This window comes from Stigmatopora argus, chromosome 22 (genome assembly GCF_051989625.1).
Source record: "Stigmatopora argus isolate UIUO_Sarg chromosome 22, RoL_Sarg_1.0, whole genome shotgun sequence".
NCBI lineage: Eukaryota > Metazoa > Chordata > Actinopteri > Syngnathiformes > Syngnathidae > Stigmatopora > Stigmatopora argus.
Window position 1 is genome coordinate 11,365,531 of NC_135408.1, and position 26,739 is coordinate 11,392,269.

The window sequence follows — 26,739 nt, forward strand, 5'->3', positions numbered from 1 at the left end:
TTGATTCAAACCGTCCCAATTCCATAAATAATTCTCAACCGTTACCAATTACGTCCAACTTGACCATGGTAATTAAATTGCATGGAAAAAATATCGCCAAAGCATTTTATTCGTTTCACAACATTGGCAAGACATTTTTTTAAAATTAATACAAGAAGCAAAATACTTTAGCTCCATTTTTCAATGTTTTTATTTCCATCAAATCTGGCATTGTATATTCCAGTAAATATATTCACTTTTGTACTCATGTAGCCTTTCTGTACATTTTAAAGTACGTGTACTTTGTTGTTTTTGTTGCCAATTTGCCAATATTTTATTCATATAACTAAGGATAAAGTACTTTTCATAAGCTGGAGACGTGCCAGCGCCTCCAAGTCTTTCGATTGAAGGTTGTAACTAATGTAAATAATGTCACCACTCCTTCGCATACAAACTATCAATAGCTGATGTTACAAACCATTTTTAGACGTGACTGCTGACGTTTGTAGTTTTCCCGAAGCTTCCGTTTCGCTCTGGCAGCGATTGGACTGGTCTGCATTGTTTTCCACCTCACCGGCAGGCTAGCATTAGCGGCCGCATCACAAGTCGCACATTCTCCACTTCAATGGAGGCGCAGCCCAAAGACCGGGCACGGCACAGTCGAAATCAACACCGCGGAGACGACGCCAGCCCTCCTCGGTGGACCGCTGGCCTAAAACATGAGCAGAACCACTTCCACCAGCGCCAGCATCAGGAAACGAACGCGAAGAAAACAGGTTAGGACGGCACCCAAAGTTGGCTAACACTCGCTAGCTAGCCTTACTCAGCTCATGCTAATCGGCTAACGTTACCCAAGCATGAAGCGTCGCGTCTCGCTTTACGGCAGAAAATTACATATCACTTCAAAGAGTGTTTGATTGATTAAAACTGATCGTTGACACCATTTTTGTCTTTTGGAGACGCGTGTGTTTATGCGGCGGAATGGCTAGCTGACATTGCGTGACAGTTGTGGTCTGTGTTGGTTTGACATATCGGGGATTGACCTTGTGCGCCGATCCCCTCACCCGATTTCCCCATAGCCAACGCAACTAACGGGGGAACCTTTTAGCGTCGCCTACACTTATTCACTTTGATGTAACCAAGAGCGCAAATATGCCCCATAAAACCGAGTTAGGCGCATTCGAGGACGCCGTCCCGTTAAGGGAAAGGAAAGGCAGGGAACCGGCTCCGCTGGAATGTTCTGAGCTGCCATTTCCCGTCGGCCATGTTAGATTACAACTGAGATGCTAAACTCTAGTTAGCCGGTTAGTTGGGTCTTTTTTTTGTTAAATACTATACAACGACGTGCCTTTCTCCGGGTATACATTTTATTCGCGTTCTTTTTAGATTTGATTTCGTTTAGGCGGCCACGTCATGATACTTGGCCTTCGTTTTCAACCTGGCTGGTTGCTAGATGACGCTAGCCGGTCCGAGGCGGTTTTGACAGGCCTGTTGCATGTTCAGCCTCCCCCCAATAAACTCCGTTACACCTTTTTAAGCGTGTCATACACGCGTTAAATACAGTTTTGTATTCTGTTCGTTTCTCGAGAGCTTGTTGTTGTGAGTTGTCTCAACGTGAATCTCTTCCTTGACACAACATTGCGTAAAGTAGACCTTTTGTAACTTGGTCGTGATCCAGTTATGACTGTAAATGCACGTTTGTGTCAGCCTTTTACACGAGCTAAACATTTATTAAAATCAGATATAATTGTATTTAGCCCAATCACTGAAGAGGTAGTCCTTCTGACGTACGTTGTGTGCTGGATATCACATGTCAGTAATAAAACACACAGCGCATCCTTAGATGTGTCATTCATGTATTTTTGGGTGAAGGTTCATGTTTAAAGCAGCAGTATTTGGCCTTCGCTAACTAGTTGCGGCCGCAGCAAAAGTGATTGTGAACTTTGACCTCTGTTTACAAAGAGTTGGTCGGCTTCAAAGCAACAGATCACTTCGATACATTTAGCTTGATTTTTGACTGCTATTTTGTCTTTTTTTCTGGATTTTGTTTTTAGTTGAAAGAATAACTGACATTGAATTAGTGCCGTGACTCATTTAGATGATTCTAACGTGTGGGCTAACCCAGTGGAAGTTTGCCTATATTTTATGTCATCAGCAGTTTGTCTGTTTATAATTTAGTTACACCAGAATTAAGTGTTTGTGTCTTCATTTCAGGCAACAAAAAAGTAAGCCTTGAAGAGGAGGTGGAGAAGAGCAGACATTTGTTTTCTACTGCTGGTATGCCGCATCCTCCCAACGGCAATGGAAACAGACACCCAAGTAACACAAATCTGAAGAAGTCGATGACGCGGCCGTACTCGGCGGCTTCAAAATCTAGCGGCAAAGGACTAGACTCCAAAAAGACTATGGACCCAAAGAACGGTAAAGCTGCCGACTTCAACTATCAAGAGGATGAGCAAGACGCCGCCTTGCTTCAAAATGGTATCGCACACGGCGACGTTATTATAAATGGCTATTCGTGCAAGGACAATGACGGCAGCGGATCGGAGGGCGGCTATACCGTGGCCAAGAAACAGAAGGCGAGATGTAACAAGGACATCGTCAACGCGATGGGAGACGACGACAAAGAGCAAGAGCCTCCGGCTTTGGATATCGAGGAGGCCGCCGAGAAAGAGGGGACTTCTCCACTCGACTGCATCAAAGCCACGCACAAGTTGGAGACGCAGTCATCGCCGAGACGGACCGAGGCCACGCCGGGGGAACCTCCTCGGAAGAACTCCGAAGGGAAAGCCGTCGGTAAAAAGATGGAGGAGCGCCACAAAGCCAAGGTTTGCTCCAAAGAGGACTCGTGGACTTTGTTTAAACCCCCTCCAGTGTTTCCCGTGGATAATAGCAGTGCTAAAATAGTTCCCAAGATCAGTTATGCAAGTAAAGTCAAAGAGAACCTCAACAAAGTAGCTCAAAGCGGAGCAGAAGTAGTGCCTCCTCCCATCAGACTGTCGCAGGTTCCCATGTCCGCCATGAAAACCATCACGTCGGCTAGCTTTACCAACGGGCCTGTTTCCGCTAGCGGGAACGGTACCTTCTTTTCGCTGGCCGCTACAGGAAGTGCGGACGACGTAGCATCTCCGTTGGAAAGTATGTGTGACTCTAGCTCGACGGGTAGCCCGGTTAAGGTGGATCCGTACGAACTGAGAAAGTGTTCTCTTTTAATTTACCCTTTAAATATGCAAGCCGCGCTCCCTAGTGCCCGCCACCTCAACCCAACGGCCGCTCAGACAAATCAAAAAGCCCTGGGAGAAATCTTCCAGAATAAATGGGGGCTGTCCTTCATCAACGAGCCCAACTTGGCGCCCGCAGAGGATGTCGTCGCTCCGGGCCAACGGCGCTTCGAAGGTCCTTTCTTCCCGGAGACGGCCGCCCCTGCCGGAGACGCCGAAAAACGGACGTTTCTTATTTCGCCGGCCGAGGAGGAGAACGGAGAAAAGACAAGCGTGGGGTTTCCCGCGCAGATCCGCGCCGACGCCGTGTTGTTCGGAGCGTCGAAAGAACAGGTCTCGTTGAGGGACGTCTGCGGGAGGCGGAGCCGGGGGGCCTTCGATGTCAAAGCTGCTGTCGCTTATCACACTAAAGGTATTTATTTTCGTCCCGTCGTCTAATCTCAGCCAACTTTGCTCGGAGGATTTTATGCTGATTTGTTTCTATTTTCTTTTCTGCAGAAATGGAGTACGTTTTCAGCTTGCAAAAACAATGTAAGTTTCAATTTTGACTTTCTATGATTTCTATTGTCAGTTATACAAAGCTAAATAATCAGAGTAAACTGGCCAAAGGGAATCATTTCTTTATTAGGATACCATTTTTTGGGCTTCTCTGTACTTAAACTGAATTACTGTAATGATTTACAGGATGACCTTTCCTGCCGAGAATAGGTGAGTAGAATTGGATAATAGTCATACACGACAACAGAAAAACCTAATAGGTGTCCGCATGTATGTATGTATATATATATATATATATACACACACGCATGCGGATGCCTACTAGGTTTTTTCTGTTGTCGTGTATGACTATAATCCAATTCTACTAACCTATCCTTGGCAGGAAAGGTTATCCTGTAAATCATTATTACAGTAATTGAGTTTAAGTACAGATAAGCCCAAAAAATGGTGTTCTAATACAGAAATGATTCCCTCTTGCCACTTTACTCTGATTATTTAGCTTTGAATAACTTTTGTGTGTGTGTATATATATATATATATACTTGTATGTATACATACATGTGTATATATACTTGTATGTATGTATACATACATGTGTATATATACTTGTATGTATGTATACATACATGTGTATATATACTTGTATGTATGTATACATACATGTGTATATATACTTGTATGTATGTATACATACATGTGTATATATACTTGTATGTATGTATACATGTATATATACTTGTATGTATGTATACATACATGTATATATACTTGTATGTATGTATACATACATGTGTATATATACATACATGTATATATACTTGTATGTATGTATACATACATGTGTATATATACTTATATGTATGTATATATACTTATATGTATTTATGTATATATACTTATATGTATACATACATGTATATATACATGTATGTACACATACTTGCATGTATATATACTTGTATGTATACATACATGTATGTACACATACTTGTATGTACACATACTTGTATGTCTACATACATGTATGTGTATATATACATACAAGTATATATACTTGTATGTACATATACTTGTATGTACATATACTTGTATGTACATATACTTGTATGTACATATACTTGTATGTACATATACTTGTATGTACATATACTTGTATGTACATATACTTGTATGTACATATACTTGTATGTACATATACTTGTATGTACACATACTTGTATGTATACATGTATACATACTTGTATGTATACATACTTGTATGTATACATACTTGTATGTATACATACTTGTATGTATACATACTTGTATGTATACATACTTGTATGTATACATACTTGTATGTATACATACTTGTATGTATACATACTTGTATGTATACATACTTGTATGTATACATACTTGTATGTATACATACTTGTATGTATACATACTTGTATGTATACATACTTGTATGTATACATACTTGTATGTATACATACTTGTATGTATACATACTTGTATGTATACATACTTGTATGTATACATACTTGTATGTATACATACTTGTATGTATACATACTTGTATGTATACATACTTGTATGTATACATACTTGTATGTATACATACTTGTATGTATACATACTTGTATGTATACATACTTGTATGTATACATACTTGTATGTATACATACTTGTATGTATACATACTTGTATGTATACATACTTGTATGTATACATACTTGTATGTATACATACTTGTATGTATACATACTTGTATGTATACATACTTGTATGTATACATACTTGTATGTATACATACTTGTATGTATACATACTTGTATGTATACATACTTGTATGTATACATACTTGTATGTATACATGTATACATACAAGTATGTGCACATACAAGTATGTATGTATACATACAAGTATGTATACATACTTGTATGAAATAAAGCAAGCTGTAGAAAATATCTGCAATGCAACATTTTATTCGATGGGACAAATATTAGAGCAAGACAGCACTTTGGAGAGTCGTTGTCGCGGAGTGGGTTAGCCTAACCAGATCTCCATCTCTCTATATTTCAGATCCAAATCTAGTACTGGTTTATGACGGAGCCAAGGATGGACCTGATCAATGATGCAGACGTACGCAGTACTTGAGCGCGTCTCTTCTGGGTGCTGTGGTTCCTCCTTGGATATCTGAGATGTTATGGACACGGACAACTGTGAAAAACATTTTTTGGCTCACCCACAAATTCTTTTAAGGCCTTTTGGACAATAAAGGAGATCCTTCGATCGGTGCCTCTACAATGAAAAGAAAAGAAGTCGTTATTAGCACCGTCAAACCGCAGAAACATACACCACTGACGCTTTGAAAGAACGCCCAACTCCTGTGGGCGCCATGACGGAGTGGTAATAATCAGTGAGGAAACTCAAGTCCTCAACCAAAACCAAACGTCTAGGTCACAGCGTAGGCGTCAAGACGGTTGATTTCAGTCGGGCGGCGGCGACCTACCTGTACGTACCTTGCCTCGGCCTTCTTTTTTGTCGTCCATCTCGTCCGTCGTGCATGTTGACTGGTGGATATCGGTTGAAATGGTTTTAGAAAGCTGTAATTCAATTAAAAAGGTCTAGGAAGCCCAAATTTGCCCGCCGTGATGTCTTTGTCATCGCATCTTCAAATCAGCATCGACGAACACAATGGAAGACCTGTGAGGTTTTAAAAAGCGTCGATTCGGTTAACATGTGGATCGTTAGCACTTTATGTAAACTAATTGCGTTTGTGTTAGTCCCTAGAGATCTATCATCCTCTCCCTAAAAAAACAAAAACAAATAAATGGCTCTGGGCTGTTACTTGTCTAAACAAAATATTAAAATTGTAACTCAGGAACATTTACAAAGCCATGATCATGTGGATCTTGTTCTTTTTTTTCAGCCCTGGTCACAATGTCCTCTAATTTAGAATTATGACATCTTGGAAGAGCCTCTGACTAGTTTTTAGCAAAAGCCCTTTCAATATTGTCCGTCGTGGACTTGGTGCAAAGTAACTTTATTTTGAAATGTTTGTCAAACGTACTGTTTGTTCCCCCCCATTTGAAATATGCTAGCTCACCACAACACGTAAGAGAAGATTAGCTCTTACCCGACCGATTCTTGATTTTTCTCTCTGGAGCATCTTCCGTAATCGGTGTGTCGCTCAAGTGCTCTCCTCGCTGCCGTGGCCCGATTAGGCCTCACCGAAAGAGGGCATCTTTAGGCTTCTGTGAGTCAAAACAGGGTGAACAAAAAGAGGATATGATCGTTAGCAAGGATTTTCAAAGTGTATTAAGCTGACGGAAACTCGAGTGACTCAACCTCCTTTTCAAAGCACTTAATTGAGCAGAAGGCAGGCTTCTTGTGTAAAATATAGGACAGGGTGAACCGTGAGCAATGCAGCCTGCAAACCAAAAAAAAAAACAAAAAAAAATCTTACTTGTTGAAGCGCCGTATGCGGGAACAGTTTGGCGCTAGCGTCGAGTCAGGCTTGATGGCGTGGAGTTGTTCTCAGGATGTGCAATCACCTCAAGGATGCTGACGTAGGCTTCCACATTACCACAGACAACTTTAGCCTCTCAAATCTTAGGACATAGTCCAATTTTCCTGTTCTTGTTGTTATTAGATGCCAGTTCCTCATATTTCATGTCACTGCACCCTCCGTTTTTAACTCAGCACCTGCAATTGACGGTGATAGACATATACCAGAGCCAGTAAAAAAAAACCTCACTTTGCCCTATTGACAACAGCAAAACTATTCAACGACCTGTTGTACCTGAGTCATTTCACCAATTGACACCACACTAAAAGTCCATTCAACGCTAGCTATCCCACCTCGAAGTGTTTCACCGTCAATGGCAGCGAGCGAGTTAGTGTTCAGGTGCCTGTAGTGTGGAAAGAAATCTACTTTTAACAGCAATTTTGATTGTTTTACATCTGCTTCCGAGCGTATCGGTGCCATTTTTCTTTTCTGCTTCCCCCACGCACCCTTTTTGTCAACGCGACGAGGATTTTACATGCGATGTTCCTTGTCCAAAGTAGCGCCTGGTTCTTTTGAACAAATTCGTATTTGAACGTGTTGAAAATATGCCGTATAATTTCTCAAACGTCTTACATGTTGACATCCAAGTCTTTAAATGTGTCATCTAACTTTGTTTTGCATTGAACAGAACGGTTGCCATATTTGTAAGCATGACAATTACAAAACAATGTTGTAGCGTAAAAGAATCTGTCACAATTTTAGTTTCCATTAAAAGTCAAATTTATAAATGACCTGTGCTGTTTTTGTGTGTGAGGGTGGGGTTAATGTATTTCAAATGGTCAAAAAAGTAGGTCTTTTTTTTAAAGCCTGACTATACTATGTCGTATTTTTTAAGAAAAAAAGCCTTACTATACAAAAAAACGACATAGTATAGTAAGGCTTTTTTTTCTTAAAAAACGACATAGTATAGTAAGGCTTTTTCTCTTAAAAAACGACATAGTATAGTAAGGCTTTTTCTCTTAAAAAACGACATAGTATAGTAAGGCTTTTTCTCTTAAAAAACGACATAGTATAGTAAGGCTTTTTCTCTTAAAAAACGACATAGTATAGTAAGGCTTTTTCTCTTAAAAAACGACATAGTATAGTAAGGCTTTTTTTCTTAAAAAACGACATAGTATAGTTAGGCTTTTTTTCTTAAAAAACGACATAGTATAGTAAGGCTTTTTTTCTTAAAAAACGACATAGTATAGTAAGGCTTTTTTTCTTAAAAAACGACATAGTATAGTAAGGCTTTTTTTCTTAAAAAACGACATAGTATAGTAAGGCTTTTTTTCTTAAAAAACGACATAGTATAGTAAGGCTTTTTTTCTTAAAAAACGACATAGTATAGTAAGGCTTTTTTTCTTAAAAAACGACAGTATAGTAAGGCTTTTTTTCTTAAAAAACGACATAGTATAGTAAGGCTTTTTTTCTTAAAAAACGACATAGTATAGTAAGGCTTTTTTTCTTAAAAAACGACATAGTATAGTAAGGCTTTTTTTTCTTAAAAAACGACATAGTATAGTAAGGCTTTTTTTCTTAAAAAACGACATAGTATAGTAAGGCTTTTTTTCTTAAAAAACGACATAGTATAGTAAGGCTTTTTTTCTTAAAAAACGACATAGTATAGTAAGGCTTTTTTTCTTAAAAAACGACATAGTATAGTAAGGCTTTTTTTCTTAAAAAACGACATAGTATAGTAAGGCTTTTTTTCTTAAAAAACGACATAGTATAGTAAGGCTTTTTTTCTTAAAAAACGACATAGTATAGTAAGGCTTTTTTTCTTAAAAAACGACATAGTATAGTAAGGCTTTTTTTCTTTAAAAAACGACATAGTATAGTAAGGCTTTTTTTCTTAAAAAACGACATAGTATAGTAAGGCTTTTTTTCTTAAAAAACGACATAGTATAGTAAGGCTTTTTTTCTTAAAAAACGACATAGTATAGTAAGGCTTTTTTTCTTAAAAAACGACATAGTATAGTAAGGCTTTTTTTCTTAAAAAACGACATAGTATAGTAAGGCTTTTTTTCTTAAAAAACGACATAGTATAGTAAGGCTTTTTTTCTTAAAAAACGACATAGTATAGTAAGGCTTTTTTCCCTAAAAAACGACATAGTATAGTAAGGCTTTTTTTCTTAAAAAAACGACATAGTATAGTAAGGCTTTTTTCCTCAAAAAACGACATAGTACAGTAAGGCTTTTTTCCTCAAAAAACGACATAGTACAGTAAGGCTTTTTTTCTTAAAAAACGACATAGTATAGTAAGGCTTTTTTTCATAAAAACGACATAGTATAGTAAGGCTTTTTTTCTTAAAAAACGACATAGTATAGTAAGGCTTTTTTTCTTAAAAAACGACATAGTATAGTAAGGCTTTTTTTCTTAAAAAACGACATAGTATAGTAAGGCTTTTTTTCTTAAAAAACGACATAGTATAGTAAGGCTTTTTTTCTTTAAAAAACGACATAGTATAGTAAGGCTTTTTTTCTTAAAAAACGACATAGTATAGTGAGGCTTTTTTTCTTAAAAAACGACATAGTATAGTAAGGCTTTTTTCTTAAAAAACGACATAGTATAGTAAGGCTTTTTTTCTTAAAAAACGACATAGTATAGTAAGGCTTTTTTTCTTAAAAAACGACATAGTATAGTAAGGCTTTTTTTCTTAAAAAACGACATAGTATAGTAAGGCTTTTTTTCTTAAAAAACGACATAGTATAGTAAGGCTTTTTCTCTTAAAAAACGACATAGTATAGTAAGGCTTTTTCTCTTAAAAAACGACATAGTATAGTAAGGCTTTTTCTCTTAAAAAACGACATAGTATAGTAAGGCTTTTTCTCTTAAAAAACGACATAGTATAGTAAGGCTTTTTCTCTTAAAAAACGACATAGTATAGTAAGGCTTTTTTCCTTAAAAAACGACATAGTATAGTAAGGCTTTTTTTCTTAAAAAACGACATAGTATAGTAAGGCTTTTTTTCTTAAAAAACGACATAGTATAGTAAGGCTTTTTTTTCTTAAAAAACGACATAGTATAGTAAGGCTTTTTTTCTTAAAAAACGACATAGTATAGTAAGGCTTTTTTTCTTAAAAAACGACATAGTATAGTAAGGCTTTTTTTCTTAAAAAACGACATAGTATAGTAAGGCTTTTTTTCTTAAAAAACGACATAGTATAGTAAGGCTTTTTTTCTTAAAAAACGACATAGTATAGTAAGGCTTTTTTTCTTAAAAAACGACATAGTATAGTAAGGCTTTTTTTCTTAAAAAACGACATAGTATAGTAAGGCTTTTTTTCTTAAAAAACGACATAGTATAGTAAGGCTTTTTTTCTTAAAAAACGACATAGTATAGTAAGGCTTTTTTCCCTAAAAAACGACATAGTATAGTAAGGCTTTTTTTCTTAAAAAACACATAATATAGTAAGGCTTTTTTTCTTAAAAATCGACATAGTATAGTAAGGCTTTTTTTCTTAAAAAACGACATAGTATAGTAAAGCTTTTTTTCTTAAAAAACGACATAGTATAGTAAGGCTTTTTCTCTTAAAAAACGACACAGTATAGTAAGGCTTTTTCTCTTAAAAAACGACATAGTATAGTAAGGCTTTTTCTCTTAAAAAACGACATAGTATAGTAAGGCTTTTTTTCTTAAAAAACGACATAGTATAGTAAGGCTTTTTTTCTTAAAAAACGACATAGTATAGTAAGGCTTTTTTTCTTAAAAAACGACATAGTATAGTAAGGCTTTTTTTCTTAAAAAACGACATAGTATAGTAAGGCTTTTTTTCTTAAAAAACGACATAGTATAGTAAGGCTTTTTTTCTTTAAAAAACGACATAGTATAGTAAGGCTTTTTTTCTTAAAAAACGACATAGTATAGTAAGGCTTTTTTTCTTAAAAAACGACATAGTATAGTAAGGCTTTTTTTCTTAAAAAACGACATAGTATAGTAAGGCTTTTTTTCTTAAAAAACGACATAGTATAGTAAGGCTTTTTTTCTTAAAAAACGACATAGTATAGTAAGGCTTTTTTTCTTAAAAAACGACATAGTATAGTAAGGCTTTTTTTCTTAAAAAACGACATAGTATAGTAAGGCTTTTTTCCCTAAAAAACGACATAGTATAGTAAGGCTTTTTTTCTTAAAAAAACGACATAGTATAGTAAGGCTTTTTTCCTCAAAAAACGACATAGTACAGTAAGGCTTTTTTCCTCAAAAAACGACATAGTACAGTAAGGCTTTTTTTCTTAAAAAACGACATAGTATAGTAAGGCTTTTTTTCATAAAAACGACATAGTATAGTAAGGCTTTTTTTCTTAAAAAACGACATAGTATAGTAAGGCTTTTTTTCTTAAAAAACAACATAGTATAGTAAGGCTTTTTTTCTTAAAAAACGACATAGTATAGTAAGGCTTTTTTTCTTAAAAAACGACATAGTATAGTAAGGCTTTTTTTCTTTAAAAAACGACATAGTATAGTAAGGCTTTTTTTCTTAAAAAACGACATAGTATAGTGAGGCTTTTTTTCTTAAAAAACGACATAGTATAGTAAGGCTTTTTTCTTAAAAAACGACATAGTATAGTAAGGCTTTTTTTCTTAAAAAACGACATAGTATAGTAAGGCTTTTTTTCTTAAAAAACGACATAGTATAGTAAGGCTTTTTTTCTTAAAAAACGACATAGTATAGTAAGGCTTTTTTTCTTAAAAAACGACATAGTATAGTAAGGCTTTTTCTCTTAAAAAACGACATAGTATAGTAAGGCTTTTTCTCTTAAAAAACGACATAGTATAGTAAGGCTTTTTCTCTTAAAAAACGACATAGTATAGTAAGGCTTTTTCTCTTAAAAAACGACATAGTATAGTAAGGCTTTTTCTCTTAAAAAACGACATAGTATAGTAAGGCTTTTTTCCTTAAAAAACGACATAGTATAGTAAGGCTTTTTTTCTTAAAAAACGACATAGTATAGTAAGGCTTTTTTTCTTAAAAAACGACATAGTATAGTAAGGCTTTTTTTTCTTAAAAAACGACATAGTATAGTAAGGCTTTTTTTCTTAAAAAACGACATAGTATAGTAAGGCTTTTTTTCTTAAAAAACGACATAGTATAGTAAGGCTTTTTTTCTTAAAAAACGACATAGTATAGTAAGGCTTTTTTTCTTAAAAAACGACATAGTATAGTAAGGCTTTTTTTCTTAAAAAACGACATAGTATAGTAAGGCTTTTTTTCTTAAAAAACGACATAGTATAGTAAGGCTTTTTTTCTTAAAAAACGACATAGTATAGTAAGGCTTTTTTTCTTAAAAAACGACATAGTATAGTAAGGCTTTTTTTCTTAAAAAACGACATAGTATAGTAAGGCTTTTTTCCCTAAAAAACGACATAGTATAGTAAGGCTTTTTTTCTTAAAAAACACATAATATAGTAAGGCTTTTTTTCTTAAAAATCGACATAGTATAGTAAGGCTTTTTTTCTTAAAAAACGACATAGTATAGTAAAGCTTTTTTTCTTAAAAAACGACATAGTATAGTAAGGCTTTTTCTCTTAAAAAACGACACAGTATAGTAAGGCTTTTTCTCTTAAAAAACGACATAGTATAGTAAGGCTTTTTCTCTTAAAAAACGACATAGTATAGTAAGGCTTTTTCTCTTAAAAAACGACATAGTATAGTAAGGCTTTTTCTCTTAAAAAACGACATAGTATAGTAAGGCTTTTTCTCTTAAAAAACGACATAGTATAGTAAGGCTTTTTCTCTTAAAAAACGACATAGTATAGTAAGGCTTTTTTTCTTAAAAAACGACATAGTATAGTAAGGTAAGGCTTTTTCTCTTAAAAAACGACATAGTATAGTAAGGCTTTTTCTCTTAAAAAACGACATAGTATAGTAAGGCTTTTTTTCCTTAAAAAACGACATAGTATAGTAAGGCTTTTTTTTCTTAAAAAACGACATAGTATAGTAAGGCTTTTTTTCTTTAAAAAACGACATAGTATAGTTAGCCTTTCTTCCCTTAAAAACGACATAGTATAGTAAGGCTTTTTTTCTTAAAAAACGACATAGTATAGTAAGGTAAGGCTTTTTTTCTTAAAAAACGACATAGTATAGTAAGACTTTTTTTCTTAAAAAACAACATAGTATAGTAAGGCTTTTTTTCTTAAAAAACAACATAGTATAGTAAGGCTTTTTTTCTTAAAAAACGACATAGTATAGTAAGGCTTTTTTTCTTAAAAAACGACATAGTATAGTAAGGCTTTTTTTCTTAAAAAACGACATAGTATAGTAAGGCTTTTTTTCTTAAAAAACGACTTAGTATAGTAAGGGTTTTTTTCTTAAAAAACGACATAGTATAGTAAGGCTTTTTTTCTTAAAAAACGACATAGTATAGTAAGGCTTTTTTCCCTAGAAAACGACATAGTATAGTAAGGCTTTTTTCCCTTAAAAACGACATAGTATAGTAAGGCTTTTTTTCTTAAAAAACGACATAGTATAGTAAGGCTTTTTTTCTTAAAAAACGACATAGTATAGTAAGGCTTTTTTCCCTAGAAAACGACATAGTATAGTAAGGCTTTTTTTCTTAAAAAACGACATAGTATAGTAAGACTTTTTTTCTTAAAAAACGACATAGTATAGTAAGGCTTTTTTTCTTAAAAAACAACATAGTATAGTAAGGCTTTTTTTCTTAAAAAACGACATAGTATAGTAAGGCTTTTTTTCTTAAAAAACGACATAGTATAGTAAGGCTTTTTTTCTTAAAAAACGACATAGTATAGTAAGGCCTTTTTTCTTAAAAAACGACATAGTATAGTAAGGCTTTTTTTCTTAAAAAACGACATAGTATAGTAAGGCTTTTTTCCCTAGAAAACGACATAGTATAGTAAGGCTTTTTTTCTTAAAAAACGACATAGTATAGTAAGGCTTTTTTTCTTAAAAAACGACATAGTATAGTAAGGCTTTTTTTCTTAAAAAACGACATAGTATAGTAAGGCTTTTTTTCTTAAAACACGACATAGTATAGTAAGGCTTTTTTTCTTAAAAAACGACATAGTATAGTAAGGCTTTTTTTCTTAAAAAACGACATAGTATAGTAAGGCTTTTTTTCTTTAAAAAACGACATAGTATAGTAAGGCTTTTTTTCTTTAAAAAACGACATAGTATAGTAAGGCTTTTTTTCTTAAAAAACGACATAGTATAGTAAGGCTTTTTTTCTTAAAAAAACGACATAGTATAGTAAGGCTTTTTTTCTTAAAAAACGACATAGTATAGTAAGGCTTTTTTTCTTAAAAAACGACATAGTATAGTAAGGCTTTTTTTCTTAAAAAACGACATAGTATAGTATGGCTTTTTTCCCTAGAAAACGACATAGTATAGTAAGGCTTTTTTTCTTAAAAAAAACGACATAGTATAGTAAGGCTTTTTTTCTTAAAAAAACGACATAGTATAGTAAGGCTTTTTTTCTTAAAAAACAACATAGTATAGTAAGGCTTTTTTTCTTAAAAAACGACATAGTATAGTAAGGCTTTTTTTCTTAAAAAACGACATAGTATAGTAAGGCTTTTTTTCTTAAAAAAGGACATAGTATAGTAAGGCCTTTTTTCTTAAAAAACGACATAGTATAGTAAGGCTTTTTTTCTTAAAAAACGACATAGTATAGTAAGGCTTTTTTCCCTAGAAAACGACATAGTATAGTAAGGCTTTTTTTCTTAAAAAACGACATAGTATAGTAAGGCTTTTTTTCTTAAAAAACGACATAGTATAGTAAGGCTTTTTTTCTTAAAAAACGACATAGTATAGTAAGGCTTTTTTTCTTAAAACACGACATAGTATAGTAAGGCTTTTTTTCTTAAAAAACGACATAGTATAGTAAGGCTTTTTTCCCTAGAAAACGACATAGTATAGTAAGGCTTTTTTTCTTAAAAAACGACATAGTATAGTAAGGCTTTTTTTCTTAAAAAACGACATAGTATAGTAAGGCTTTTTTTCTTAAAAAACAACATAGTATAGTAAGGCTTTTTTTCTTAAAACACGACATAGTATAGTAAGGCTTTTTTTCTTAAAAAACGACATAGTATAGTAAGGCTTTTTTTCTTAAAAAACGACATAGTATAGTAAGGCTTTTTTTCTTAAAAAACGACATAGTATAGTAAGGCTTTTTTTCTTAAAAAACGACATAGTATAGTAAGGCTTTTTTCCCTAAAAAACGACATAGTATAGTAAGGCTTTTTTTCTTAAAAAAACGACATAGTATAGTAAGGCTTTTTTCCTCAAAAAACGACATAGTACAGTAAGGCTTTTTTTCCTCAAAAAACGACATAGTACAGTAAGGCTTTTTTTCTTAAAAAACGACATAGTATAGTAAGGCTTTTTTTCATAAAAACGACATAGTATAGTAAGGCTTTTTTTCTTAAAAAACGACATAGTATAGTAAGGGTTTTTTTCTTAAAAAACGACATAGTATAGTAAGGCTTTTTTTCTTAAAAAACGACATAGTATAGTAAGGCTTTTTTTCTTAAAAAACGACATAGTATAGTAAGGCTTTTTTTCTTTAAAAAACGACATAGTATAGTAAGGCTTTTTTTCTTAAAAAACGACATAGTATAGTGAGGCTTTTTTTCTTAAAAAACGACATAGTATAGTAAGGCTTTTTTCTTAAAAAACGACATAGTATAGTAAGGCTTTTTTTCTTAAAAAACGACATAGTATAGTAAGGCTTTTTTTCTTAAAAAACGACATAGTATAGTAAGGCTTTTTTTCTTAAAAAACGACATAGTATAGTAAGGCTTTTTTTCTTAAAAAACGACATAGTATAGTAAGGCTTTTTCTCTTAAAAAACGACATAGTATAGTAAGGCTTTTTCTCTTAAAAAACGACATAGTATAGTAAGGCTTTTTCTCTTAAAAAACGACATAGTATAGTAAGGCTTTTTCTCTTAAAAAACGACATAGTATAGTAAGGCTTTTTCTCTTAAAAAACGACATAGTATAGTAAGGCTTTTTCTCTTAAAAAACGACATAGTATAGTAAGGCTTTTTTTCTTAAAAAACGACATAGTATAGTAAGGCTTTTTTTCTTAAAAAACGACATAGTATAGTAAGGCTTTTTTTCTTAAAAAACGACATAGTATAGTAAGGCTTTTTTTCTTAAAAAACGACATAGTATAGTAAGGCTTTTTTTCTTAAAAAACGACATAGTATAGTAAGGCTTTTTTTCTTAAAAAACGACATAGTATAGTAAGGCTTTTTTTCTTAAAAAACGACATAGTATAGTAAGGCTTTTTTTCTTAAAAAACGACATAGTATAGTAAGGCTTTTTTTCTTAAAAAACGACATAGTATAGTAAGGCTTTTTCTCTTAAAAAACGACATAGTATAGTAAGGCTTTTTCTCTTAAAAAACGACATAGTATAGTAAGGCTTTTTCTCTTAAAAAACGACATAGTATAGTAAGGCTTTTTTTCTTAAAAAACGACATAGTATAGTTAGGCTTTTTTTCTTAAAAAACGACATAGTATAGTAAGGCTTTTTTTCTTAAAAAACGACATAGTATAGTAAGGCTTTTTTTCTTAAAAAACGACATAGTATAGTAAGGCTTTTTTTCTTAAAAAACGACATAGTATAGTAAGGCTTTTTTTCTTAAAAAACGACATAGTATAGTAAGGCTTTTTTTCTTAAAAAACGACATAGTATAGTAAGGCTTTTTTTCTTAAAAAACGACATAGTATAGTAAGGCTTTTTTTCTTAAAAAACGACATAGTATAGTAAGGCTTTTTTTCTTAAAAAACGACATAGTATAGTAAGGCTTTTTTTCTTAAAAAACGACATAGTATAGTAAGGCTTTTTTTTCTTAAAAAACGACATAGTATAGTAAGGCTTTTTTTCTTAAAAAACGACATAGTATAGTAAGGCTTTTTTTCTTAAAAAACGACATAGTATAGTAAGGCTTTTTTTCTTAAAAAACGACATAGTATAGTAAGGCTTTTTTTCTTAAAAAACGACATAGTATAGTAAGGCTTTTTTTCTTAAAAAACGACATAGTATAGTAAGGCTTTTTTTCTTAAAAAACGACATAGTATAGTAAGGCTTTTTTTCTTAAAAAACGACATAGTATAGTAAGGCTTTTTTTCTTAAAAAACGACATAGTATAGTAAGGCTTTTTTTCTTAAAAAACGACATAGTATAGTAAGGCTTTTTTTCTTAAAAAACGACATAGTATAGTAAGGCTTTTTTTCTTAAAAAACGACATAGTATAGTAAGGCTTTTTTTCTTAAAAAACGACATAGTATAGTAAGGCTTTTTTTCTTAAAAAACGACATAGTATAGTAAGGCTTTTTTTCTTAAAAAACGACATAGTATAGTAAGGCTTTTTTTCTTAAAAAACGACATAGTATAGTAAGGCTTTTTTTTCTTAAAAAACGACATAGTATAGTAAGGCTTTTTTTCTTAAAAAACGACATAGTATAGTAAGGCTTTTTTTCTTAAAAAACGACATAGTATAGTAAGGCTTTTTTTCTTAAAAAACGACATAGTATAGTAAGGCTTTTTTTCTTAAAAAACGACATAGTATAGTAAGACTTTTTTTCTTAAAAAACGACATAGTATAGTAAGGCTTTTTTTCTTAAAAAACGACATAGTATAGTAAGGCTTTTTTTCTTAAAAAACGACATAGTATAGTAAGGCTTTTTTTCTTAAAAAACGACATAGTATAGTAAGGCTTTTTTTTCTTAAAAAACGACATAGTATAGTAAGGCTTTTTTTCTTAAAAAACGACATAGTATAGTAAGGCTTTTTTTCTTAAAAAACGACATAGTATAGTAAGGCTTTTTTTCTTAAAAAACGACATAGTATAGTAAGGCTTTTTTTCTTAAAAAACGACATAGTATAGTAAGGCTTTTTTTCTTAAAAAACGACATAGTATAGTAAGGCTTTTTTTCTTAAAAAACGACATAGTATAGTAAGGCTTTTTTTCTTAAAAAACGACATAGTATAGTAAGGCTTTTTTTCTTAAAAAACGACATAGTATAGTAAGGCTTTTTTTTCTTTAAAAAACGACATAGTATAGTAAGGCTTTTTTTCTTAAAAAACGACATAGTATAGTAAGGCTTTTTTTCTTAAAAAACGACATAGTATAGTAAGGCTTTTTTTCTTAAAAAACGACATAGTATAGCAAGGCTTTTTTTCTTAAAAAACGACATAGTATAGTAAGGCTTTTTTTCTTAAAAAACGACATAGTATAGTAAGGCTTTTTTTTCTTAAAAAACGACATAGTATAGTAAGGCTTTTTTTCTTAAAAAACGACATAGTATAGTAAGGCTTTTTTTCTTAAAAAACGACATAGTATAGTAAGGCTTTTTTTCTTAAAAAACGACATAGTATAGTAAGGCTTTTTTTCTTAAAAAACGACATAGTATAGTAAGGCTTTTTTTCTTAAAAAACGACATAGTATAGTAAGGCTTTTTTTCTTAAAAAACGACATAGTATAGTAAGGCTTTTTTTCTTAAAAAACGACATAGTATAGTAAGGCTTTTTTTCTTTAAAAAACGACATAGTATAGTAAGGCTTTTTTTCTTAAAAAACGACATAGTATAGTAAGGCTTTTTTTCTTAAAAAACGACATAGTATAGTAAGGCTTTTTTTCTTAAAAAACGACATAGTATAGTAAGGCTTTTTTTCTTAAAAAACGACATAGTATAGTAAGGCTTTTTTTCTTAAAAAACGACATAGTATAGTAAGGCTTTTTTTCTTAAAAAACGACATAGTATAGTAAGGCTTTTTTTCTTAAAAAACGACATAGTATAGTAAGGCTTTTTTCCCTAAAAAACGACATAGTATAGTAAGGCTTTTTTTCTTAAAAAAACGACATAGTATAGTAAGGCTTTTTTCCCTAAAAAACGACATAGTATAGTAAGGCTTTTTTTCTTAAAAAACACATAATATAGTAAGGCTTTTTTTCTTAAAAATCGACATAGTATAGTAAGGCTTTTTTTCTTAAAAAACGACATAGTATAGTAAAGCTTTTTTTCTTAAAAAACGACATAGTATAGTAAGGCTTTTTCTCTTAAAAAACGACACAGTATAGTAAGGCTTTTTCTCTTAAAAAACGACATAGTATAGTAAGGCTTTTTCTCTTAAAAAACGACATAGTATAGTAAGGCTTTTTCTCTTAAAAAACGACATAGTATAGTAAGGCTTTTTCTCTTAAAAAACGACATAGTATAGTAAGGCTTTTTCTCTTAAAAAACGACATAGTATAGTAAGGCTTTTTCTCTTAAAAAACGACATAGTATAGTAAGGCTTTTTTTCCTTAAAAAACGACATAGTATAGTAAGGCTTTTTTTTCTTAAAAAACGACATAGTATAGTAAGGCTTTTTTTCTTTAAAAAACGACATAGTATAGTTAGCCTTTCTTCCCTTAAAAACGACATAGTATAGTAAGGCTTTTTTTCTTAAAAAACGACATAGTATAGTAAGGTAAGGCTTTTTTTCTTAAAAAACGACATAGTATAGTAAGACTTTTTTTCTTAAAAAACAACATAGTATAGTAAGGCTTTTTTTCTTAAAAAACAACATAGTATAGTAAGGCTTTTTTTCTTAAAAAACGACATAGTATAGTAAGGCTTTTTTTCTTAAAAAACGACATAGTATAGTAAGGCTTTTTTTCTTAAAAAACGACATAGTATAGTAAGGCTTTTTTTCTTAAAAAACGACTTAGTATAGTAAGGGTTTTTTTCTTAAAAAACGACATAGTATAGTAAGGCTTTTTTTCTTAAAAAACGACATAGTATAGTAAGGCTTTTTTCCCTAGAAAACGACATAGTATAGTAAGGCTTTTTTCCCTTAAAAACGACATAGTATAGTAAGGCTTTTTTTCTTAAAAAACGACATAGTATAGTAAGGCTTTTTTTCTTAAAAAACGACATAGTATAGTAAGGCTTTTTTCCCTAGAAAACGACATAGTATAGTAAGGCTTTTTTTCTTAAAAAACGACATAGTATAGTAAGACTTTTTTTCTTAAAAAACGACATAGTATAGTAAGGCTTTTTTTCTTAAAAAACAACATAGTATAGTAAGGCTTTTTTTCTTAAAAAACGACATAGTATAGTAAGGCTTTTTTTCTTAAAAAACGACATAGTATAGTAAGGCTTTTTTTCTTAAAAAACGACATAGTATAGTAAGGCCTTTTTTCTTAAAAAACGACATAGTATAGTAAGGCTTTTTTTCTTAAAAAACGACATAGTATAGTAAGGCTTTTTTCCCTAGAAAACGACATAGTATAGTAAGGCTTTTTTTCTTAAAAAACGACATAGTATAGTAAGGCTTTTTTTCTTAAAAAACGACATAGTATAGTAAGGCTTTTTTTCTTAAAAAACGACATAGTATAGTAAGGCTTTTTTTCTTAAAACACGACATAGTATAGTAAGGCTTTTTTTCTTAAAAAACGACATAGTATAGTAAGGCTTTTTTTCTTAAAAAACGACATAGTATAGTAAGGCTTTTTTTCTTTAAAAAACGACATAGTATAGTAAGGCTTTTTTTCTTTAAAAAACGACATAGTATAGTAAGGCTTTTTTTCTTAAAAAACGACATAGTATAGTAAGGCTTTTTTTCTTAAAAAAACGACATAGTATAGTAAGGCTTTTTTTCTTAAAAAACGACATAGTATAGTAAGGCTTTTTTTCTTAAAAAACGACATAGTATAGTAAGGCTTTTTTTCTTAAAAAACGACATAGTATAGTATGGCTTTTTTCCCTAGAAAACGACATAGTATAGTAAGGCTTTTTTTCTTAAAAAAAACGACATAGTATAGTAAGGCTTTTTTTCTTAAAAAAACGACATAGTATAGTAAGGCTTTTTTTCTTAAAAAACAACATAGTATAGTAAGGCTTTTTTTCTTAAAAAACGACATAGTATAGTAAGGCTTTTTTTCTTAAAAAACGACATAGTATAGTAAGGCTTTTTTTCTTAAAAAAGGACATAGTATAGTAAGGCCTTTTTTCTTAAAAAACGACATAGTATAGTAAGGCTTTTTTTCTTAAAAAACGACATAGTATAGTAAGGCTTTTTTCCCTAGAAAACGACATAGTATAGTAAGGCTTTTTTTCTTAAAAAACGACATAGTATAGTAAGGCTTTTTTTCTTAAAAAACGACATAGTATAGTAAGGCTTTTTTTCTTAAAAAACGACATAGTATAGTAAGGCTTTTTTTCTTAAAACACGACATAGTATAGTAAGGCTTTTTTTCTTAAAAAACGACATAGTATAGTAAGGCTTTTTTCCCTAGAAAACGACATAGTATAGTAAGGCTTTTTTTCTTAAAAAACGACATAGTATAGTAAGGCTTTTTTTCTTAAAAAACGACATAGTATAGTAAGGCTTTTTTTCTTAAAAAACAACATAGTATAGTAAGGCTTTTTTTCTTAAAACACGACATAGTATAGTAAGGCTTTTTTTCTTAAAAAACGACATAGTATAGTAAGGCTTTTTTTCTTAAAAAACGACATAGTATAGTAAGGCTTTTTTTCTTAAAAAACGACATAGTATAGTAAGGCTTTTTTTCTTAAAAAACGACATAGTATAGTAAGGCTTTTTTCCCTAAAAAACGACATAGTATAGTAAGGCTTTTTTTCTTAAAAAAACGACATAGTATAGTAAGGCTTTTTTCCTCAAAAAACGACATAGTACAGTAAGGCTTTTTTTCCTCAAAAAACGACATAGTACAGTAAGGCTTTTTTTCTTAAAAAACGACATAGTATAGTAAGGCTTTTTTTCATAAAAACGACATAGTATAGTAAGGCTTTTTTTCTTAAAAAACGACATAGTATAGTAAGGCTTTTTTTCTTAAAAAACGACATAGTATAGTAAGGCTTTTTTTCTTAAAAAACGACATAGTATAGTAAGGCTTTTTTTCTTAAAAAACGACATAGTATAGTAAGGCTTTTTTTCTTCAAAAAACGACATAGTATAGTAAGGCTTTTTTTCTTAAAAAACGACATAGTATAGTGAGGCTTTTTTTCTTAAAAAACGACATAGTATAGTAAGGCTTTTTTCTTAAAAAACGACATAGTATAGTAAGGCTTTTTTTCTTAAAAAACGACATAGTATAGTAAGGCTTTTTTTCTTAAAAAACGACATAGTATAGTAAGGCTTTTTTTCTTAAAAAACGACATAGTACAGTAAGGCTTTTTTTCTTAAAAAACGACATAGTATAGTAAGGCTTTTTCTCTTAAAAAACGACATAGTATAGTAAGGCTTTTTCTCTTAAAAAACGACATAGTATAGTAAGGCTTTTTCTCTTAAAAAACGACATAGTATAGTAAGGCTTTTTCTCTTAAAAAACGACATAGTATAGTAAGGCTTTTTCTCTTAAAAAACGACATAGTATAGTAAGGCTTTTTCTCTTAAAAAACGACATAGTATAGTAAGGCTTTTTTTCTTAAAAAACGACATAGTATAGTAAGGCTTTTTTTCTTAAAAAACGACATAGTATAGTAAGGCTTTTTTTCTTAAAAAACGACATAGTATAGTAAGGCTTTTTTTCTTAAAAAACGACATAGTATAGTAAGGCTTTTTTTCTTAAAAAACGACATAGTATAGTAAGGCTTTTTTTCTTAAAAAACGACATAGTATAGTAAGGCTTTTTTTCTTAAAAAACGACATAGTATAGTAAGGCTTTTTTTCTTAAAAAACGACATAGTATAGTAAGGCTTTTTTTCTTAAAAAACGACATAGTATAGTAAGGCTTTTTTTCTTAAAAAACGACATAGTATAGTAAGGCTTTTTTTCTTAAAAAACGACATAGTATAGTAAGGCTTTTTTTCTTAAAAAACGACATAGTATAGTAAGGCTTTTTTCCCTAAAAAACGACATAGTATAGTAAGGCTTTTTTTCTTAAAAAACACATAATATAGTAAGGCTTTTTTTCTTAAAAATCGACATAGTATAGTAAGGCTTTTTTTCTTAAAAAACGACATAGTATAGTAAAGCTTTTTTTCTTAAAAAACGACATAGTATAGTAAGGCTTTTTCTCTTAAAAAACGACACAGTATAGTAAGGCTTTTTCTCTTAAAAAACGACATAGTATAGTAAGGCTTTTTCTCTTAAAAAACGACATAGTATAGTAAGGCTTTTTCTCTTAAAAAACGACATAGTATAGTAAGGCTTTTTCTCTTAAAAAACGACATAGTATAGTAAGGCTTTTTCTCTTAAAAAACGACATAGTATAGTAAGGCTTTTTCTCTTAAAAAACGACATAGTATAGTAAGGCTTTTTTTCCTTAAAAAACGACATAGTATAGTAAGGCTTTTTTTTCTTAAAAAACGACATAGTATAGTAAGGCTTTTTTTCTTTAAAAAACGACATAGTATAGTAAGCCTTTCTTCCCTTAAAAACGACATAGTATAGTAAGGCTTTTTTTCTTAAAAAACGACATAGTATAGTAAGGTAAGGCTTTTTTTCTTAAAAAACGACATAGTATAGTATGGCTTTTTTCCCTAGAAAACGACATAGTATAGTAAGGCTTTTTTTCTTAAAAAAAACGACATAGTATAGTAAGGCTTTTTTTCTTAAAAAAACGACATAGTATAGTAAGGCTTTTTTTCTTAAAAAAACGACATAGTATAGTAAGGCTTTTTTTCTTAAAAAAACGACATAGTATAGTAAGGCTTTTTTTCTTAAAAAACGACATAGTATAGTAAGGCTTTTTTTCTTAAAAAACGACATAGTATAGTAAGGCTTTTTTTCTTAAAAAACGACATAATATAGTAAGGCTTTTTTTCTTAAAAAACGACATAGTATAGTAAGGCTTTTTTCTTTAAAAACGACATAGTATAGTAAGGCTTTTTTTCTTTAAAAACGGCATAGTATAGTAAGGCTTTTTTTCTTTAAAAACGACATAGTATAGCTTGAACTTTTCCAGACGTGCTTACTGACCTTTCCACCTTGTAGGATGTGGTACCACACTGAAGTGCCTCCAAAGTCGATATGGAAATCTGTGAAGCAGCCCTGCACACTCATGAGACAATATCTGTAACAAGGGAACGCAATTAGTAATGCTTTTTTTCTTAAAAAACGACATGGTATAGTAAGGCTTTTTTTCTTAAAAAACGACATGGTATAGTAAGGCTTTTTTTCTTAAAAAACGACATAGTATAGTGAGGCTTTTTTTTCTTAAAAACGACATAGTATAGTAAGACTTTTTTTCTTAAAAAACAACATAGTATAGTAAGGCTTTTTTTCTTAAAAAACAACATAGTATAGTAAGGCTTTTTTTCTTAAAAAACGACATAGTATAGTAAGGCTTTTTTTCTTAAAAAACGACATAGTATAGTAAGGCTTTTTTTCTTAAAAAACGACATAGTATAGTAAGGCTTTTTTTCTTAAAAAACGACTTAGTATAGTAAGGGTTTTTTTCTTAAAAAACGACATAGTATAGTAAGGCTTTTTTTCTTAAAAAACGACATAGTATAGTAAGGCTTTTTTCCCTAGAAAACGACATAGTATAGTAAGGCTTTTTTCCCTTAAAAACGACATAGTATAGTAAGGCTTTTTTTCTTAAAAAACGACATAGTATAGTAAGGCTTTTTTTCTTAAAAAACGACATAGTATAGTAAGGCTTTTTTCCCTAGAAAACGACATAGTATAGTAAGGCTTTTTTTCTTAAAAAACGACATAGTATAGTAAGACTTTTTTTCTTAAAAAACGACATAGTATAGTAAGGCTTTTTTTCTTAAAAAACAACATAGTATAGTAAGGCTTTTTTTCTTAAAAAACGACATAGTATAGTAAGGCTTTTTTTCTTAAAAAACGACATAGTATAGTAAGGCTTTTTTTCTTAAAAAACGACATAGTATAGTAAGGCCTTTTTTCTTAAAAAACGACATAGTATAGTAAGGCTTTTTTTCTTAAAAAACGACATAGTATAGTAAGGCTTTTTTCCCTAGAAAACGACATAGTATAGTAAGGCTTTTTTTCTTAAAAAACGACATAGTATAGTAAGGCTTTTTTTCTTAAAAAACGACATAGTATAGTAAGGCTTTTTCTCTTAAAAAACGACATAGTATAGTAAGGCTTTTTTTCTTAAAAAACAACATAGTATAGTAAGGCTTTTTTTCTTAAAAAACGACATAGTATAGTAAGGCTTTTTTTCTTAAAAAACGACATAGTATAGTAAGGCTTTTTTTCTTAAAAAACGACATAGTATAGTAAGGCCTTTTTTCTTAAAAAACGACATAGTATAGTAAGGCTTTTTTTCTTAAAAAACGACATAGTATAGTAAGGCTTTTTTCCCTAGAAAACGACATAGTATAGTAAGGCTTTTTTTCTTAAAAAACGACATAGTATAGTAAGGCTTTTTTTCTTAAAAAACGACATAGTATAGTAAGGCTTTTTTTCTTAAAACACGACATAGTATAGTAAGGCTTTTTTTCTTAAAAAACGACATAGTATAGTAAGGCTTTTTTTCTTAAAAAACGACATAGTATAGTAAGGCTTTTTTTCTTAAAAAACGACATAGTATAGTAAGGCTTTTTTTCTTTAAAAAACGACATAGTATAGTAAGGCTTTTTTTCTTAAAAAACGACATAGTATAGTAAGGCTTTTTTTCTTAAAAAAATGACATAGTATAGTAAGGCTTTTTTTCTTAAAAAACGACATAGTATAGTAAGGCTTTTTTTCTTAAAAAACGACATAGTATAGTAAGGCTTTTTTTCTTAAAAAACGACATAGTATAGTATGGCTTTTTTCCCTAGAAAACGACATAGTATAGTAAGGCTTTTTTTCTTAAAAAAAACGACATAGTATAGTAAGGCTTTTTTTCTTAAAAAAACGACATAGTATAGTAAGGCTTTTTTTCTTAAAAAAACGACATAGTATAGTAAGGCTTTTTTTCTTAAAAAAACGACATAGTATAGTAAGGCTTTTTTTCTTAAAAAACGACATAGTATAGTAAGGCTTTTTTTCTTAAAAAACGACATAGTATAGTAAGGCTTTTTTTCTTAAAAAACGACATAATATAGTAAGGCTTTTTTTCTTAAAAAACGACATAGTATAGTAAGGCTTTTTTCTTTAAAAACGACATAGTATAGTAAGGCTTTTTTTCTTTAAAAACGGCATAGTATAGTAAGGCTTTTTTTCTTTAAAAACGACATAGTATAGCTTGAACTTTTCCAGACGTGCTTACTGACCTTTCCACCTTGTAGGATGTGGTACCACACTGAAGTGCCTCCAAAGTCGATATGGAAATCTGTGAAGCAGCCCTGCACACTCATGAGACAATATCTGTAACAAGGGAACGCAATTAGTAATGCTTTTTTTCTTAAAAAACGACATAGTATAGTAAGGCTTTTTTTCTTAAAAAACGACATGGTATAGTAAGGCTTTTTTTCTTAAAAAACGACATAGTATAGTGAGGCTTTTTTTTCTTAAAAACGACATAGTATAGTAAGACTTTTTTTCTTAAAAAACAACATAGTATAGTAAGGCTTTTTTTCTTAAAAAACAACATAGTATAGTAAGGCTTTTTTTCTTAAAAAA

At 31.0% G+C, this 26,739-nt stretch overlaps 1 protein-coding gene and 1 long non-coding RNA gene across 3 annotated transcripts; one reads left to right on the plus strand and one right to left on the minus strand.

The window, feature by feature from the left end:
• Window positions 1–473: 473 nt before the first annotated feature.
• Window positions 474–7,986, plus strand: nufip2 (nuclear FMR1 interacting protein 2). The gene is made up of 4 exons (XM_077592200.1): window positions 474–755; window positions 2,194–3,612; window positions 3,699–3,731; window positions 5,767–7,986. The coding sequence occupies exons 1-4, from the start codon at window positions 605–607 to the stop codon at window positions 5,817–5,819; spliced, it is 1,656 nt and encodes a 551-aa protein (XP_077448326.1). The 5' UTR covers window positions 474–604; the 3' UTR covers window positions 5,820–7,986.
• LOC144068023 (uncharacterized) lies at window positions 5,654–26,489 on the minus strand. 2 transcript variants are annotated; one of them, XR_013298089.1, is made up of 7 exons: window positions 26,391–26,489; window positions 24,139–24,232; window positions 7,490–7,598; window positions 7,154–7,392; window positions 6,824–6,941; window positions 6,207–6,390; window positions 5,654–5,985 (listed from the first exon to the last, which is right to left on the minus strand). It is a non-coding gene; the product is annotated as an uncharacterized LOC144068023 (long non-coding RNA). The 2 variants fall into 2 exon arrangements; XR_013298088.1 differs by having other exon boundaries at window positions 6,197–6,390.
• Between the last annotated feature and the right edge of the window lie 250 nt (window positions 26,490–26,739).